Source organism: Ramularia collo-cygni, assembly GCF_900074925.1.
Source record: "Ramularia collo-cygni strain URUG2 genome assembly, contig: RCC_scaffold02, whole genome shotgun sequence".
Classification (NCBI taxonomy): Eukaryota; Fungi; Ascomycota; class Dothideomycetes; order Mycosphaerellales; family Mycosphaerellaceae; genus Ramularia; species Ramularia collo-cygni.
This window is the reverse complement of record NW_019716256.1, coordinates 673,185-691,021: the sequence shown is the minus strand read 5'-3', so window position 1 is coordinate 691,021 and position 17,837 is coordinate 673,185. Positions and strand designations below refer to the sequence as shown.

Genomic DNA, 17,837 nt, shown 5'->3' with positions numbered 1-17,837 from the left:
AGCAGAAAGTAACCAACAAGAGGCACGCGTGATAAGAAGGACTTTCATATCTATATGGTCATGTTTGCTTGAAGGTCGGAAGTTTGCTCGGAGATGGCCGGGCCTTGCAGGGAGACGGTGACAAGCGATGTCATCAAATATTGATTCGCATCCCATGGAAATTTGAACGCTCCCCTTATGCTATGATGATGAATCTTGGTCGACCGAACTCTCCGCCCCACGACACTCCCTTGCTCCTTCTCCACATCTCGTCACTTCTTACAGCGACCGCAATACTCACACTCGCCGCTGCAAAGCGTGTAGTCCTTGTCAACATCATCGTCTTCGTCGCCAGATTCAAAGTCTTCGCTGCCCTCTGCACCCGAACCCGCGTCTTGTGAAGCATCCGAATCTGACAGATGAGCTGTCCACACCTTGTGCAGGTCATCGGGCAGAGCCGGCTCGAAGACACCGCCAACATGGCGCATCTCCAGTATGCCCGGAGCTTGACAACAAACCTCGAATCGTTCATCTGGCTTGCTTCTGGCTCTGCTCGTGATTTTGGCAATTAAAACGGCCAGCTTGTCAATTTCACGCCCATGGTCCTTCTCCCACGCCGCCATTTCCCGTCGAATATCCTGGACCTTGATGTCTTTGAACGTACCGCGCTCATGGTAGGCCAAGACGAAGTGTGGAATCTGCCTCACCCAAAGCCGACCCATCTCCTTGGCGAGGTAATCACCTGGCCGCCTCGCAGATCGCGTTTTGATATCAAACACGGCCTCTTGTGGAATACGAATGCCGCCATTCTTCATCCTCAGCCTTTCCAAGTCTGGGAGGTTGAGTATCCCGCTTGGCAGCTCCTGCTTCCCACTTTCGTCTGCAAAGTAGCCATCGACTTCTGATCGGACGATACATTGGAAACCCGCAAAGTCATACATGATCAGCCGCTGGTGGGAATCTGAACCTTGTACTTCCTTGTCATAGGTTGTGTACTTTTCCGGGAAGGCGTGACCATACCCTCGGACATCGGGGATCTTTTCAGTCGGACTGTTTGGACGGCGAATGAAGAGTGTCGTCTCTCCAATACTTTCAACCACAAAACGGAAGTCTCGGTGGTCATCACGAACGAACCCAAGTAAGTTACCCATGGTGCTCCCACAAGCAAACAGGTCAACCCCTTCCACCGGGAAGCTGTCGTTCTGAGCGAGTAATGCCCTCACTGCTGGTTCAATGGGATGGTCCGAATAGTGGGCGGCATTCACATCTCGATAGTACTCTCCAGAGTCTTCTTTGAGTTCTTCAGGCTCCTTCAATGGCGTCCACTTTGGAGGCATACCTGTCTCACCGTCAGCGTTGCGGTGTAGCACGAGGAGAGAGATTTGAACATACCCGGCATTACGATCGTCGGCATCTCGCTCTTCAGCCAGTTGAATGATGCCATGTACTTGCAGCCACTGATCTTCGAATGTTCGTACTTTGGATCCGTCTGCGAACCGAGTTCCTGAATCATGATGGTTTGCAGCAGCGCTCCAAACGGCGGAGCTGGAGATGCGGATGTCTTGACTCCAATAGCACTGCGGTAATCCCGCATTGCACCTCCTCCCTGGCCTCTTCCACGAATTGTATTCATGGTCGGGTACCTTGTGTTCTGAGTTGGCTTGTTCAGCTTCAAAGTACGACAGTTCCCCTCTGAGCAGTCGTCTCAAAATGTAAGTTTGAGGAGTTTGCCAGGGGTACGGCAGCCACGCCTCTAGCTCGTCTACAGCAAAGACTTTCTTTGAGCGTTGATTTATCAGTCTGTGCGGCTCCCTTGCAGATCGCGATGCATTGCGGTGCTTGCTGTTCACAGTGGGGCCTTGCATGGTGTAGAAGGTTGTGGAACCTTGCACAAAGCTTTTGATACTGCTCTATGTTTCCATACGGAGCTTTAGCGTCATGCATCAAACAGCGGACAGCTCACGGCATCTTCGGATTTTCGGAACCGCTCTACTTGCACCATCTTCAGATCTTCGCACAATCAGACTGTTTCCTCCATCACGAGGCCTCTCGCTCTGCCAGAGTATCCCCTCAACAGGCCCTGATCATGGGCGATCAATCCCGCCGAGGCGATCATCTGTCAAGACTACTTCATGCTTTCGTGGTAGGCAAACGACGGTCAGACTCAATCAACGATGTAAAATTGTTCATTCAGGCCATCTGCAATCAAGATGACCACGCGGCATGTATCGAGAAAGTGGGATGCAGCAAAGTCGCGCTGGAGTCCCTCAGACAGGGTCTACGATTCGATGTATCGATCACTTTCATCAACGGTCCACTGCAGGACCTTCTCTCCTACATTTCTGCACCAGCGGTCAAGCGTCTTTGCAACGGCGAGTTTCTCAAGCGACTATTGAAAATGGTGGTTTCACCCCCTACCATCTGGGACGCCATGGTCACCGCACAACACAAAAGGCAGCTCTCTCCGGCGACCGAGTTGAGCTTTGCTTGGGTCTTGTTGGAAGTATTGTGTTGGTCAGACGAGTCGCCGACAGACACCGCAGATGTTGCTCGCAGCGTCACAGAAAGCAAGACGTTTATCGACTCTGACAACCGAGAGCTGCGCACTCTTGGATACCGCCTCGATCACGTCATGCGAGCAAAGACAGCCGATCATGAAATAAATACGGCCGGCCCAGGTGGGCGTCACGATAATGACTTCTCATCTCATCGCCAGATTGCAATCTACCCGACCGAAGATGAGCTCTCCAGCAAAGATCGCCCCTTTTACAGTCCAGCTGCCGCTCTGCGAAACCAGCCCGTGGAGAATCGGGTGGGATTCCACCTTGACAACCAATTTCGTTTACTCCGAGAAGACTTTCTTGCAGAGCTGCGCGATGGCCGTGAGACTGCAGCGTCGGGCAAAAAGAGACGTACCTTACTGGAAGGCCTCCAGTTGGACGGGTCGCATTGCGGAGGAGTCAGGAAAAGATCGCCCTTTGCAGTGACGGTGAGCGTGAAGAAAGGTCTCGGTGGTCTGACCAACGTTGCAGAGACCGGGCGACGCGCCTTCCTCAGGGATACCCCCAGCTACTTGAAGCACAATTCCTTCGGACAATTCATTGATAAAGGACGAGTCATCGCCTTTGGATTCCTCCTGAGAGTGGAGGACCTGCTTGTGCAGGACCCGCCGGTGGTCACCATCCAGGCTCCAGGAACTGGAGATCTAGGAAAAGTGCTTTTGGCTCTCAAGATGTCCGACGCAGTTGCGTTTCAACTGATTGACAACGCGGTCTTTGCATATGAGCCAGTTTTGCGATGTCTACAGGACATGGTCGAGCTGCCTCTATCAGATCAGCTTTTGGGCGATACTTTGCGAGAGCCACAATTGCACGATTCAACGACTCTACATCACCTTGCGGATCAGATTGAGGATGTTCGTGGAGCAGATCTCAAGTCGATTTTGAACCTACCCAAGAAGATTCAGCTCGACGACTCACAGACTACATCGCTGCTTTCAGGACTTCGTCAGTCTGTTAGTCTGATTCAGGGTCCTCCCGGTGGGTAATCATTTGGCGAAGTCTTTCACATGTCAATGCTAACAGTTATTCAAGGTACCGGAAAGTCTTTCATTGGCGCTCTGCTTGCGAAAGCTATTCATGAACATACCAGCGAGAGAATATTGGTCATTTGCTACACCAACCATGCCCTGGACCAGTACTTGGAGGAGCTCCTTGACATCGGTATCCCGTCCGAGAGTATGGTTCGACTCGGAGCCAAGTCTACCCCAAAAACACAACATCTGGGCCTTCGTGGGCAACCTCGCCACCGAAGCAACGAGAATTGGAATGCAATCAATCAGCTTGAAGCTGAGACCAACGAGCAAGTAACCACTTTGCAATCGCTCGTGGAATCTTATGTGAAGCTTCGTGACTCACAAAGCGACTTGATGGTGCATCTAGAGTTCTCTGAAGATGATGCTCCATTCTTTGAAGCATTTCAGCTGCCGGAGACGGAGGATGGAATGACCCTGGTCGGGGAAAAGGGCAAAGCCGTCGGAGAGTTCTATTTGATGGACCGATGGATGAGAGGTGATGATGCTGGTGTCTTCGCCACGCAGCTGTCTTCCGATCATWCTGAGATTTGGAGGATGACAAAGCCGGCTCGCGAGGAGAAAGTCAAGGCGTGGCTACTGGATATGCTTTCAGAAGCTGTTGACAATGTCGCAAGCAAAGCTGCAGCTTACGACGCAAGCCAGGCCACGTTACACGAAACGTTGAACCAGTGGGATGCCGAGTTTATCCAGAAGAAGCGCATTGTAGCATGCACCACCACAGCGGCAGCCAAATACTCTGGACAGCTTCGGAGCGCAGCGCCCGGTATCATCTTGGTAGAGGAAGCTGGGGAGATCCTCGAGAGTCACGTCCTTGCAGCAATGACACCAAGCACACGACAGCTGATCCTGATTGGTGATCATCAGCAATTGCGGCCCAAAGTCAACAACTACAGCTTGACAGTTGAAAAGGGCGATGGCTATGATCTGAACAGGTCTTTGTTTGAGAGACTTGTTCTTGCTGGGGTTCCTCATGCGAAACTGCGGCAGCAACATCGAATGTGTCCGGAGATTTCTTCTCTTGTCCGAGAACTCACATATCCTGACCTCATCGATGCTCCGTCGACCCTCACGCGCGAACCAATGCGCGGAATCCGCAGCAGAGTTGTTTTCATCAAGCACGAGAAGCTTGAGCTTGCATCCACCATAACCGACAGACGAGAGGAAGGAGCGCCTATCAGCAAGCAAAATGACTACGAGGCCGCCCTCACGCTGAAAGTTGTCAAATACATGGCTCAACAGGGCTATGGTACTTCACAACAAGTGGTTCTAACCCCCTACTTGGGTYAACTGAGCCTTCTTCGACGCGAACTTGCACGTGATAATGATCCTGTACTCAACGACATTGACTCTTTCGATCTCATCAAGGCTGGGGCACTCTCACCGGCGAGTGCTTCTCAGACCAAGCAGCCAATCAAGCTGTCGACCATCGGTAGGTGAACAAGGTCACATGACCATGCGGGTTCTGTTTGGCTCAGCTGACTATTACATACAGACAATTACCAAGGCGATGAAAGCGATGTGGTCATTGTATCTTTGACACGCAGCAATGCCAATGGCGATATCGGCTTCATGGTTTCTCCTGAGCGTCTGAACGTTTTGCTCTCTCGAGCACGGAAAGCGCTGATCATAATAGGCAACCCGGCAACATTTCTCGCGAGTCGAAGAGGCGGCGATATGTGGAAGTCTTTCTTTGCTATGTTGGCCGCGAAAGATCAACTGTACGACGGTCTTCCTGTGAAATGCGAGCAGCATCCAGATCGGCAGATGGTGTTGGAAACACCTGCTGACTTTACACTGTACTGTCCCGACGGTGGATGTTCAGCTCCATGGTAAGATGCCATCCACTACAGCAATGAAAGTCGAATCGCTAATCAAAGCTCCGTCAGTGGTGTCCAACTTGTCTGTGGAGTTCACGAGTGTCCACAGAAGTGTCACCGACAGACTGATCACACCAAAATGAAGTGCGTGCGCAAAGTCAGCGACAAGTGTCCACGGGAACATGTCCTAGCGAGGAGATGTTGCGATGGTCATCCCGCTTCTTGCCGTATCTGCGATGCAGAGGATCGAGTTCTGGCTGAACAACACGCACTGGAATTTGACCTGGAACAAGCACGTCAAGCAAGACAGCGCGATTATGCTGCGAAGCTGGCAACTGTGCAGGCGGAGATAGATCGCCACAGGCGTGACTGCCAGGCCATTCGTGATGAAGAAGATCAAGAAGCGACTCTCCAGCAACGGCTTGCTGATCTGGAGGCTGCAAAGTCCCACGCTTTGCAGCAKAAAGATCTACGAAATGCTGCTGTTGCGAAGAGCACACCAGACCCAGAGCAGGGTGATGTCCATGGCTCATCTCATCATCCCGTAGCGGCTTCCATCGCGGTATCTGGCAGTGGTCTCAAGGCTCAAGCTGACTGGGAAAGTCAAAAATCTTTGGATGGTGCAAAAAATGTCTATCTTGATGAGTTGATGGGTATGATTGGGCTTGAGAGCGTGAAAGACCAATTCCTCGACATCAAATCAAAGATCGACCTGGCGATTCGACAGAACATCAGCATGACAAAAGAGCGCTTTGGTGCAGCACTCTTGGGCAATCCGGGCACCGGTATGTTGAGGTCCAGCAATAATCATCCCCGACGTCGAACTAACTTCTCTCAGGTAAGACGACAGTGGCTCGCATTTATGCCAGTTTCCTCTTCAGTGTAGGCGCCCTCCCAGGGAATCACTTTKAAGAGATCACAGGAGCCAGCTTGGCCAGCAATGGTGTTCAGGGCTGCAAGAAGCTGATTGACGGCATCAAGAACAAAGGTGGTGGTGCTCTTTTCATCGACGAAGCCTATCAGCTGACCTCTGGAGCCAGTCCCGGCGGCGCTGCTGTATTGGACTTTCTCTTGCCAGAGGTTGAAAATCTTACTGGCAAAGTGGTTTTTATTCTCGCTGGCTACAACAAGCAGATGGAGAAGTTCTTCGCGCACAACCCAGGATTACCCAGCCGGTTTCCCTCTCAGCTACAATTCGCCGACTACGAAGATGCCGAACTGCTTGAGATCATGAACTACAACATCAGAAAACGCTATGACGGTCGTATGAGTATCGAGGACGGTTCCCACGGCCTCTACGCGCGAATCGTGGCCCGAAGACTTGGTCGCGGGCGTGGCAAGGAAGGTTTTGGCAATGCTCGGGCTGTGGAGAATGCGGTTTCAAAAATGGCTTCCCGTCAAGCAAGACGGGTCCGAAAACAGAGGCAGTCTGGTCTACTCCCGGACGACTTCCTCCTCACCAAAGAAGATCTTATTGGTCCAGAGCCGTCTGCTACATTAGTTGGAAATCAGTCTTGGGTCAAGCTTCAAAAGATGGTCGGACTGCAATCAGTCAAAGACTCCATCAAGGCGCTTCTTGACAGCATACAGTTCAATTATGAACGTGAGCTGAATGAGGAACCCTTGATTGAGTTTAGCCTCAACAAGGTTTTTCTTGGCAATCCAGGCACAGGCAAGACGAGTGTCGGTAAGCTCTACGCGAAGATTCTTGGTGACTTGGGATTGTTGTCAAGCGGGGAAGGTTAGTCTTTCTCCATCTCGTTCTCACTGCTGCACTAACTTCATCTCCAGTTGTTGTCAAGAAGCCAGCAGATTTCGTTGGCAGTGTGATTGGCGCTTCAGAGGCAAACACCAAAGGCATTTTGGATGCCGCCGTCGGCAAAGTTTTGCTCATTGACGAAGCATATGGTCTTTGCGCCGGCGGTCAACATGGATCCTCTGATATCTACCGCATCGCTGTGATCGACACCATCGTCGCGGAGATACAGAGCGTGCCCGGAGACGACCGCTGCGTGCTACTTCTTGGCTATAAGGAGCAGATGGAACACATGATGCAGACCGTCAATCCTGGGCTTGCTCGCAGATTTCCGATCGATTCTGGATTCAGCTTTGCGGACTTTACCGAAGCAGAAATGGCTGTTATCCTGGACATGAAGCTCGGTGAGATTGCTTTCAAAGTGACACCCCGCGCGAGAACCGTTGCGTTGGAGATGCTGCGTAGAGCACGCAACCGTCCACACTTTGGGAATGCAGGGGAGGTCGATATTCTCCTCAACGACGCAAAGATGCGACATCAGCAGCGTCTCGCGAAGCAGCCGAACGTGGCGAGAGACACGTTTGAGGCTCAAGACTTTGATCCTGACTTCAGTCGAGGAGAAAAAGCAGGCACGAACATTGCCATGCTCTTCAAGGACACCGTCGGCTGTGAGAGCATCATCAAGCAACTTCAAGATTACCAGACCACAGTGTCCAACATGAAAGAGCTTGACATGGACCCTCGCGACCAGATCCCGTTCACTTTTCTCTTCAGGGGACCTCCCGGCACAGGAAAGACGACGACGGCTCGGAAGATGGGCAAAGTGTACTACGACATGGGATTCCTCTCCTCCGCAGAAGTCGTGACGTGTTCGGCATCTGACTTGGTGGGGGAATACGTGGGTCACACCGGGCCCAAAACACGTAAACTCATCGAATCTGCTCTGGGGAAAGTGTTGTTCATCGACGAGGCTTACAGGCTCTCCACCGGACAATTTGCAAAAGAAGCCATGGACGAGCTTGTCGATTGCATTACCAACGAGCGATTCTTCGAGAAGCTCATCATCATCCTGGCTGGCTACGACGCGGATATCAACAACCTCATGTCGAAGAATCCGGGCCTGTCATCTCGTTTCCCGACCACCATGGTCTTCACCCCCTTCCAGCCGCGTGATTGCTTGGATTTGCTAACCAAGACACTTGGGGAGAAGAGGGTTGGAAAGACAAAGCACCTCAACATTTCCATTCTACGAGAAGCCTCCACGCAATTCGAAGCCACTGTTCTGAGCCGCTTCTCCACATTAGCAGCTTTGGACAGTTTTGCAAATGCTCGAGATGTCCAGACCATCACCAAGAACATCTTTGGAGGCCTGATGAAGCGCGTACACGCCAAGAAAGAAGAGCCCGTGCTTGAGGAGAGGAATGTCATTGAAGCCTTGGACAGGGAAATCGCCGAGCGGTCCCGGAGAGCGGCTGATGCGGCAGCGGCAGTAGCTGGAGCGATCAACGATGCTTCCAGCACGCCTTTACCCTATCGAGCTCCTGAAACTTCACATGCTACTTCCACTGGTATCATAGCCGAGCAAGATCTCGCCAAGGAGCCCGAATCAGAACCCGAATCGAGGTCGCAGGACGAATCAGACCCACCACCACCACCATCTGTCCCCTCCTCTCCCTCCTCCTCCAAGAGAGATGCCGGAGTAAGCGACGCCATCTGGCATCAACTCCAATCCGACATTCTCCAAGCGCAGCAAGAAGAAGAAGAAGCTTTTCAACACCTCCAAGCCAAAGAGCAAAAATTGCGAGAATGGTTGAAATCCTGCGCCGATGCGAAAGTTTTACAGGAATTGGAGGAATTGGAAACTGCGAGGAAAGTTATGGAGGAAGAGAGGCGCAAAATCACGCTGGCGCAGGTGAAATTGAAGGAGATGGGAAGATGTCCTATGGGTTATGCTTGGGTGAGACAGAAGGGTGGGTTTCGATGTAAGGGGGGTTCGCATTGGGTTGCTGGGAATTTGGTGTGAGGAGGATTATTTGGGATGTGCGAGGGTGAGATTTGAGGTAGGTAACTTTGGGATTCTTTCTCGATTTTGGCGAAGTCTACCACCCGCCCCCTGTTTATTCTCCACAGAAGACGAAAAAAAAGAAGAAGAAGAAAAGAAGTCATACATCATACCTCATACATATATCATGCTCAGCAGTAGTAAACACATACCCCTTCCTCACATCTCCATCGTAGCAATCCTCCCCCCAACCTCTCCCTCCCTTGACAACGGCCCCGCGACAACTCTCCTCTTCACCGTCTCCAAAATCTCCTCGAAACCCTCTCCAGGTCGTTCCTGCACCTGCCCTTCCAACCTCCTCGCGAAAACTTTCAGCGACTCGAATTTTGCCGTCGCGATCAAATACGCGGAACCTTGCACGTCTCCCCTTCCGCCACCGACGAGGTTGGAGAAGGTTTGAGGGGGTTTGAGAAGGTAAGGGAGAGTGTATTCTAGAGCTGGAGGGGTGAGGATGGCGAGGTGGCCTGAGGGGGGTGTTGCTAGGGTTGATGGGAGAGGGTTGGATGATGATGATGGGGAGGTCCAATTCGCTGTTATGACGGAGTGGAGGACGTTGATGGCTGCTAGGGCGAGGTCTTGGAGGGCGATGGTATCGGCGTGGTTGGTGATGTTGAGCCAGAGAGTGGGGTTGTGGGCGAGGTATTGGAAGTAGAGGAGTCGTGCGGCTGTTGCTTCTTCTTGTTGTTTTTCTTCATGGCGTTGAGACTTGTTTGGTGGGGAGGAGAGTTTGCCGATGAGGATTTCTGGAGTTTCGGGGCCGTGGAAGATTGTGGCGAGGGTGTTGAGGACGTCGGGGTTGGTGGATTTGGTGGGGAGGAGGGAGAGGGGACTGGATGGGWAGTTGGCTGGGGATGAGACTAGAAGAGCTTTTCGGGGGAGACTGGCCAGGAGGTGGAGATCGTGTTTTGGGGAGTCTGCATGAGCCCATTCTCCGGCGGATTTGTCGAAAGCCGAGCTTAGTCTAGTGAAGATTTGGGATGGTAGTTGGCTGGCGAGGAAGTGTTGTGGGTATTGTGAGGCGTAGGTGGCGATGTAGTTTGCCGCTGGACCGTAGAGAAACATGGAGTCGACAGGATCTAGGTCGGTGCCAGGAAGCTGCAGATACAGGGATGCGGTTCTCGTATGTACGCCTTGGCAGATCAGATAGAGCAGGGCTTGGGTCTCATTCGAAGATGCGGTCATGCGCATTGAAGGAGGTGGAGAGATGCGTAGAAGGTTGGAGTAAAAGTCTACCAGGCAGACATGCATGAGAACGTCGTCTTTGTAATCGACCATGTGTAATGCTGCAAAGTCCAGTAGACCGGCTTCCGGCTCGAGACCATAGGAGGATTCCACATCCGGGTGATGGCTTTTGCAGATGGCGTCCCAGTCCATGGCGCCCACTGTCGGCAGCCATTCGAGTAGTCGAGCTTGTGCCAGCGTACGATGGATCTTGTCGGGTTTGATGGTGGAAGGTCCGTGTACGGCACATGCGTCGAAGAAGGTGGAGTAGATGTCGCGATCTCCAAAGAGGCGTTTCCAGACGAGACCCTGACCACCGGCGGGGATATATGCGTCTGGATGAGTTGCGAGTTGCTGGTCGACTCTCAGCAAGTCTAGGAGAAGTTGAGAGGACTGGCCAGCGACTCCYGTGTCGTCGGTGCACAGCCAGAGCTTGACCAGGGCGAGCATCGTGTCCTGCATGCCGGCCACGGAAGCTGCATCGGCCGCGTTGTGCGTGGCCTTGCGGAGGATGGCGAGGATGAGACGATTGAAAGGGACCATATGAGCTCCCACGGCCAGACCTTGTGTGAAGGGGACGGTGCCAAGAGCGAGCATGTGTGCATATGGGACATCGCGGAGCAGTCTCAGGAGCAGATTGACGATTGGCGTGGGGTCTTGTTGAAGGGTGGACAGGAGTGCAGACAAGTCGACGAGCAGTGCTTGACGTTGTTCTGCCGATAATGTGTCGGCGAGAACCAATTCTGCCTCTTCAAACACCCGTGCATCGATTGGCGTGGAAGCATCGCCCGTCACAGCGTTGATGTTTTCGCGAAGCCGCGTCGAGATGGATTCTGCCATGTTGGAACCGGGCAATCAATGTTGGTTGGAAATTGATTGTTGAGGCTTGCACGCGCCAAATCCTGTTAGATGGAGATTGTGATGGGGATTCTAATGTCGATGGCGTTGGTTTGGATGGAAGGCGGGCATAGCTATCTCCACCTTCAGACGCCGTCAAAGTCCGCTAAATCCGCCGTCTGACCATCAAGACAAGCATCAATTACTCGATCAACATGTGAAGCTTCTGGAAGCCGCATGTGAATGTCAGGTCAGTACATATCCCGCCAACATCACGACTGTCGTCGCTAACAACATTTCTTGTGCAGGCGGAGATTTAATCGGTCAACAGCACCAACATTCCTCAGCATGACCGACTCGCCTCCGCCTCCGCTGAAATGGACGGGCCAATTCACCATCGCTGCCTCCAAAAGCCAGCTCGGCGGCGACAAGATCCTCCTTCCCCCTTCGGCACTCGAGCAAATGTTGAATGCTGCATCCACTCAAACGGCCGAAGCGACCCGCCGCAACCTCCCAACCTTTGATCCCTACAATTCCTCCGTCTACKCGGCTTATCGCCAGGCAGAATCGCAATATCAGGATCAACGACAACAACTCCCCCATCCTCTGACCTTCCGTCTGGTCAACTCGGAAAGTGGGCGGGTGGTCTTTGCGGGGGTAAGAGAGTTCTCGGCCGAGGAAGGGCACATCGTGCTCAGTCCCTTTCTCGCCGAGGCGTTGGGCATCAAACAGGAGAATGTCAAGCAGATTGAGGAAGATGGCATGGAAAGGAATGTGGACATGGAGGACGGGCAAGAGGGAAAGACGGCGGCCATCACCGTCCACGTCCACCAACTTCCCAAGGGAGAATTCGTCAAGCTGCGACCCTTGGAGCCGGGATACGACCCGGACGATTGGAAGGCTTTGTTGGAGCAACATCTGCGACAAAACTACACCACCCTGACCAATGGAGAGGTGCTGGTCGTGCCCGGTGCACGAGGTGCGGATGGAAAGAGGGAAGAGTTTCGTTTTCTGGTCGACGGCTTCCAACCCGAGTCGGATGGCATCTGCGTCGTCGACACCGATCTGGAAGTCGACATTGAGGCTTTGAATGAGGAACAGGCTCGCGAGACGTTGAAGCGCATCGCTGCCAAATTGTCCAAGGCTCCCGGCACGGAACAAGGAACTTCTCCCGGTGGTGAATTGGATCTGTTCAAGCCACAATCCGGACAGATTCTCGCGGGAGAGTATGTCGACTACTCATTACCATCGTGGAATCGAACGATGCCYCTGGAACTTGAGCTGGACGTGGAAGATGATGAAGAGGATGTCACTCTCCTCATCAGCCCACTCTCCGCCACTCAACGTGCCAAACCACGAATCGACGAGTTTGTCTTTGCCGATTTCGACACGCGACCCACGAAACGAATCCGTCTGGAACCCAGCAATGTCGAAATGGAGAATGCCGAAGCTTTGCACGTATCCGTCTACGCATCTGCTGTTTCAGAGTCATCGCCATCGCCATCGAATGGCGTGACGGAAGCACCAGGCAACCTTCGACATTTCACCTTACGCGCGAGACATCCCGACGTGGAGAAGACGCCTGCAAGTACAAATACAAATACTCCAGAGAAGTCACCCAACGAAGGAGATGTTCGATGCAAGAACTGCACGCAATGGGTCCCTCAACGCACCCTCATGCTTCACGAAAACTTCTGCCTTCGCAACAACATCATCTGCCCCCAAGGCTGCGGCCAAGTCTTCCAAAAACGCTCCCCCCAATTCTCATCCCACTGGCATTGCCCATACGATTCCACCTTCGGCAACACCTCCTCCTCACAATCCCACCACAATACCATCTTCCACCCTTCAGAAATCTTGAGATGCCCCGAATGCAGCACCACCGAAACCTTCGCCAACCTCCCCTCCCTCGCTCGCCACCGCACTACCACCTGTCCCGCAAAACAAATCCTCTGCCGCTTCTGCCATCTCGTAGTCCCACAAGAAGGTGACCCCGACGTCCCCAACGCCGAAGCCCTCCTCTCAGGCATGACAGTCCACGAACTAGCCGACGGAGCACGAACCACCGAATGCCATCTCTGCTCCAAAATCGTCCGCCTACGAGACATGGAAATCCACCTCAAAAACCACGACCTCGACCGTCTATCCCGCCTCCCACCCATCCCCTGTYGAAATCTCAATTGTGGCCGCACAGTCGACACCTGTTCCAAAGCAGGAGATACTCGAGCGGGGACTCGCATGGGCCAAGGACCGGGTAATGACGTCGGTTTGTGCAGTGTGTGTTACGGTCCCATGTACGTCAGCACGCACGATCCCGAAGGCAAGGGTTTGAAACGTCGGGTGGAGAGACGATATCTCCAACAACTCCTCACCGGCTGTGGCAAGACGTGGTGTGGGAATGAATTCTGTAAATCCGGCCGGAAGAATCTCGCCCTCGCCAACACGACCATTTCCACCAAGGAGGCGTTGCCGATGATTAAACCTTTTCTGGACGGTCTCTCCGTGAAGAAGAGTAACGGGGAGAAGGATAGTCCCTTGCATTTCTGTGTGGATGAAGGGAGTCAGAAGAGGAGGAATTTGGCCGGGTTACTTGCTGCGGAAGTAGAAGATGGAGGAATGGGAGGAGGGAAGAGTAGTGGTGGTGGTGGTGGGTATGCGATGGAATGGTGTCTCGGAGCATTAGAAGCCATGGGAGGGGATTTGGAGGGCGCTAGGACCTGGTTGAGGAATTGGGCTCCGGAAAGGGGGGAAGGGGGAGGGGGGAGATGATAATGATGTTGATAGTAGTAATGATGATGATGATGATGTTGATGATGTTGATGATGATGTTGATGATGATGTTGATGATGATGTTGATGATGATGTTGATGATGATGTTGATGATGATGTTGATGATGATGTTAATGGTGATGAGGAGGAGGAGGAGGTTATGACATTTGAATGTAATGAATGAGGTAGGTGGGAATCAGCCAGCCATCTTCTCTTTTCCTTCTTGCGTGTCACTCGCCTTCGTCGGTATGATGGGAGGAAACTTGCATATGCTGTAAAATAAATAGCGGGGAATATTTTCTCTTCTTCTTCTTCTTCTTCTTCTTCTTCTTCTTCTTCTTCTTCTTCTTCTTCTTCTTCTTCTTCTTCTTCTTCTCTTCTTCTTCTTCTTCTTCTTCTTCTTCTTCTTCTTCTTCTTCTTCTTCTTCTTCTTCTTCTTCTTCTTCTTCTTCTCCTTCTCCTTCTCCTTCTCCTTTTCCTTCTCCTTCTCCTTCTCCTTCTCCTTCTCCTTTTCCTTCTCCTTCTCCTTCTCCTTCTCCTTCTCCTTCTCCTTCTCCTTCTCCTTCTCCTTCTCCTTCTCCTTCTCCTTCTCCTTCTCCCTCTTCTCTATTCTTAGTCGCAGCAATGAATAAATGAATTAATGAATGAATCTCAGTGAGGGGGTCACTATATCTTTTGAATCCCTTCCGGGCTCTCCTTTTTTGTTTTTATCGGTAATCCGCATGCATGCATATTCATTTCAAATTGAACTCAGGGGAGAAGAAAAGAATCGTTGCTAGGTAGGAAGTGCATGATACTGGGTGTCATGTGTGTGACTGGTATATAAGCTGAGTAAGTGAGTTGAGTTGAGTTGAGTGAGTTGAGTTGAGTTAGGTTGAGGTGAGTGAGTGAGTGGGTGAGTGAGTTGAGTGAGTTGAGTGAGTTGAGTGAGTTGAGTGAGTTGAGTGAGTTGAGTGAGTTGAGTGAGTTGAGTGAGTTGAGTGAGTTGAGTAGGTGAGTTGAGCGGGTGAGTGGGTGAGTGAGTGAGTGAGTGAGTGAGTGAGTGAGTTGAGTGAGTGAGTTGAGTGTAGTATCGATCGATCGATTGGGATAAGTGTTTATTCGTTTGTTTGTTAAGATGTTCAGATGTGATTTATAATATACGAGGAAGATTCTAAGCTGTTTATTTTCAACCATGTCGTCGCATTATTTATTCACTTATCTTAAGGAAGATCTTACCTGTCCATCTTCAACTACATCATCGCATTATTCCTTCACCTATTTCAAGAAAGAAAGAACGAGTGAATCAAATACCGGATTCGCCGATGTGTTTAGAGCTTGCTTCGGAGCATCTTTCTAACTGCCTTAAGGATTATCGGGAACATTCATGTGATAGTCTCGGCGCCTACATCCTAGTGGCACAACGGGATGAATTATGCATCTTCCTAGCTTGTTTTCGTCCATTGCATCCTGGCTGACGGCAGGCGTCGGACACAAAGTCGATGTCAAGTGTGACGTTAACGGTGCATTCAACAACATTACATCATTCCTACATCTCTAGTACTGTATGTGCGTCGGTAAAAGCAGGATAATGYTTGTAGTAACTTTGACAAGATCGAGGTCCAAAAAATTACATCTCAATCAAAATCCTCAACGATTCCATTCTCGATTGCTTCCAAAGTCCAAGYAAGAACCATGAAAACAGAACATTCCGTGTGCAAAACCAACACACAGCATCAAAAACCTCGGAGCTGCCGACGAGAATTGTAAGGTATGCACGGTAAACGCACAGTCATCACTACCACCCGACTCGTTACCGTATGTATCCACGATCATGCCCGTAGTATACATCGGCACAGACACCCACGAATTTCAACTTACCCGATGTGTATTCTTATCAGGCCCCAAGTCGCCCGAGTTAGGAAATTAGACTAGCCCTTTATCTCCCCGGGACGTTTCATTTTGATTCGAGTCCGCCGAGAAGGGACCAAACGGACCTTTTGTATGTGTCAAAGATAGCATATCTTGCTAACATGGGCTTGCTTGGCTTTGTGGACAGGTGACATTATTGTTGTTGAGAGCCGGAACACACACTGACCTTTAAGTTGGATTTTTCCCATTTCTTATTGTTTGTTCCGTCACATCCATTAAGCAGCGCCATAGGTTTATATGGCACCTGTCTTGTCACAGTACACATCGATCACCGATCTTCAAAGGGCTCTCTATGATGGACGTACATCTGTCAAGGAAGTGGTGTTGCACTACCTGGAACAGATTGACGGGCTGAATGGACAGCTCAATGCAGTCACTGCAATCAATTCGAATGCCTTGGAAGAAGCCGAAAGGCTCGATGTGGGTGGATACCGTATTTCCCCATTTCTGGCGACAGCGACACAATCTGACGAAAAAAATGCCCAGAAACTTCCCCCAGAACAACGAGGACCTCTCCACGGCCTCCCCCTCCTGATCAAAGACCAAATCGAAACAGCCGGAATCCCCACGTGTTTCGGCAGTAAACTCTGCAAAGACTACATTCCCACCAAAGACGCCGCCATCATCCAAAGATTGAAATCCGCGGGCGCAATCATCCTCGCCAAGACCACGCAACCAGATTGGGCGGCGGGATGGTTCTCCACATCCTCTTTAACCGGAACCACTCAACATCCCCATGATTCATCCCGAGACCCCGGCGGCTCCTCCAGTGGTTGCGGCACGGGCGTCGCGGCGGGAATGGGGCTCGCGGCTATTGGAGGCGATACTTGCGGTAGTATTCGTTTGCCTGCGAGTTTTTGTGGATTGGTCGGCGTGCGTGTTACTCCCGGGAGGATTTCGAGGCAGGGTATGTCGGCGCTCGTTAAGACGCTTGATACTCCTGGTCCCATGTGTGGGAATGTTGAGGATGCGGCGAGGATTTTGGATGTTTTGGTGGGGTTTGATGAGAGTGATTCTTTCACCAGTATCAATGCTTTGGCTCCGAGGAGGGGGGACTTCCCCTTCTCCGATGCTATTGTGAAGCCCATCCTTCAAGGACGCAGAATCGGCGTGTTGCGACAGGTGTTTGGAACGCATCGAGGGATTCGCACCCTTCTCGACGATACATTGCACAAACTCTCCCTTTCGGGGGGGAAGCTGATTGATGTGGAGATTCCCGACTTGGATCGCTACACGCAGTCGACTTCCGTCTATACTCTCCGCTCCAAAGCGGACATCAACGAATTCTGTGCTTCACGGGAAGATTTGGCACATATCAAGATTGAAGATGTGTATCACTCGGGAGAGTACCACGAGTGCATCAATCTTACCGGAGCGTTGGTCTCGGCCGACTTTCACAAGAACCCACATTACTCTGCGAAACTGGAGGAGATTGGAGATTTTCAACGATCTGTCGCGGGGATCTATGCAAAGCATGATCTGGATGCCATCATCTATCCTACCTGTCAGGTTTTGGCTCCGAAGACGAAGGATGTTCTTGACATGGAGTGAGTGAGATAGAAGTTGATGGGGGGAAGAATGGGATCATGAACAAAACGCTGACAATTTTTCAGATGGCATTCCGGCGCCTTCCCTACCAATACGGCGATTGGTTCCTATTTACTGTTTGCTTCGGTGTCGGTGCCCATCGGCAGAGCCAAGGATGATGGGTATCCCGAGGATCCAGAACTGCCAGTCGGTCTCGAAATTCTGGGTGTTCCTTTGAGCGAGGAGCGGATTTTGAACATTGCAGCGGGTATAGAAGGGGTTATTATGCAAGGGCGTTGATGAATATTTCATGATTGTTGGAACTTGGAACGATATCGATCTCATACTTGATGCTGTAAATCG

The 17,837-nt window shown here is 51.5% G+C and overlaps 6 protein-coding genes; 3 read left to right on the top strand and 3 right to left on the bottom strand.

Annotated features, from left to right (window-relative positions):
- Positions 1-251: 251 nt before the first annotated feature.
- RCC_01809 (uncharacterized protein) lies at positions 252-1,612 on the bottom strand (the record flags this gene model as incomplete). XM_023767094.1 has 2 exons in its annotated part: positions 252-1,318; positions 1,372-1,612. The coding sequence occupies 2 exons, from the start codon at positions 1,610-1,612 to the stop codon at positions 252-254; spliced, it is 1,308 nt and encodes a 435-aa protein (XP_023622862.1).
- Positions 1,613-2,065: 453 nt separating this feature from the next.
- On the top strand, positions 2,066-9,170 carry RCC_01808 (related to ECM32-DNA dependent ATPase/DNA helicase B; the record flags this gene model as incomplete). XM_023767093.1 has 7 exons in its annotated part: positions 2,066-3,518; positions 3,573-5,003; positions 5,067-5,403; positions 5,461-5,473; positions 5,537-6,176; positions 6,230-7,132; positions 7,183-9,170. The coding sequence occupies 7 exons, from the start codon at positions 2,066-2,068 to the stop codon at positions 9,168-9,170; spliced, it is 6,765 nt and encodes a 2,254-aa protein (XP_023622861.1).
- Positions 9,171-9,368: 198 nt separating this feature from the next.
- On the bottom strand, positions 9,369-11,270 carry RCC_01807 (uncharacterized protein; the record flags this gene model as incomplete). Its single annotated transcript, XM_023767092.1, has 1 exon — positions 9,369-11,270. The coding sequence occupies one exon, from the start codon at positions 11,268-11,270 to the stop codon at positions 9,369-9,371; it is 1,902 nt and encodes a 633-aa protein (XP_023622860.1).
- A 345-nt stretch (positions 11,271-11,615) lies between these two features.
- On the top strand, positions 11,616-14,036 carry RCC_01806 (related to PRLI-interacting factor K; the record flags this gene model as incomplete). Its single annotated transcript, XM_023767091.1, has 1 exon — positions 11,616-14,036. The coding sequence occupies one exon, from the start codon at positions 11,616-11,618 to the stop codon at positions 14,034-14,036; it is 2,421 nt and encodes an 806-aa protein (XP_023622859.1).
- A 196-nt stretch (positions 14,037-14,232) lies between these two features.
- Positions 14,233-14,843, bottom strand: RCC_01805 (uncharacterized protein; the record flags this gene model as incomplete). XM_023767090.1 has 2 exons in its annotated part: positions 14,233-14,642; positions 14,834-14,843. 2 exons carry the CDS (start codon positions 14,841-14,843, stop codon positions 14,233-14,235), a joined length of 420 nt encoding a protein of 139 aa, XP_023622858.1.
- Positions 14,844-16,184: 1,341 nt separating this feature from the next.
- RCC_01804 (uncharacterized protein) lies at positions 16,185-17,774 on the top strand (the record flags this gene model as incomplete). XM_023767089.1 has 3 exons in its annotated part: positions 16,185-16,367; positions 16,434-17,494; positions 17,561-17,774. The coding sequence occupies 3 exons, from the start codon at positions 16,185-16,187 to the stop codon at positions 17,772-17,774; spliced, it is 1,458 nt and encodes a 485-aa protein (XP_023622857.1).
- Positions 17,775-17,837: the final 63 nt, after the last annotated feature.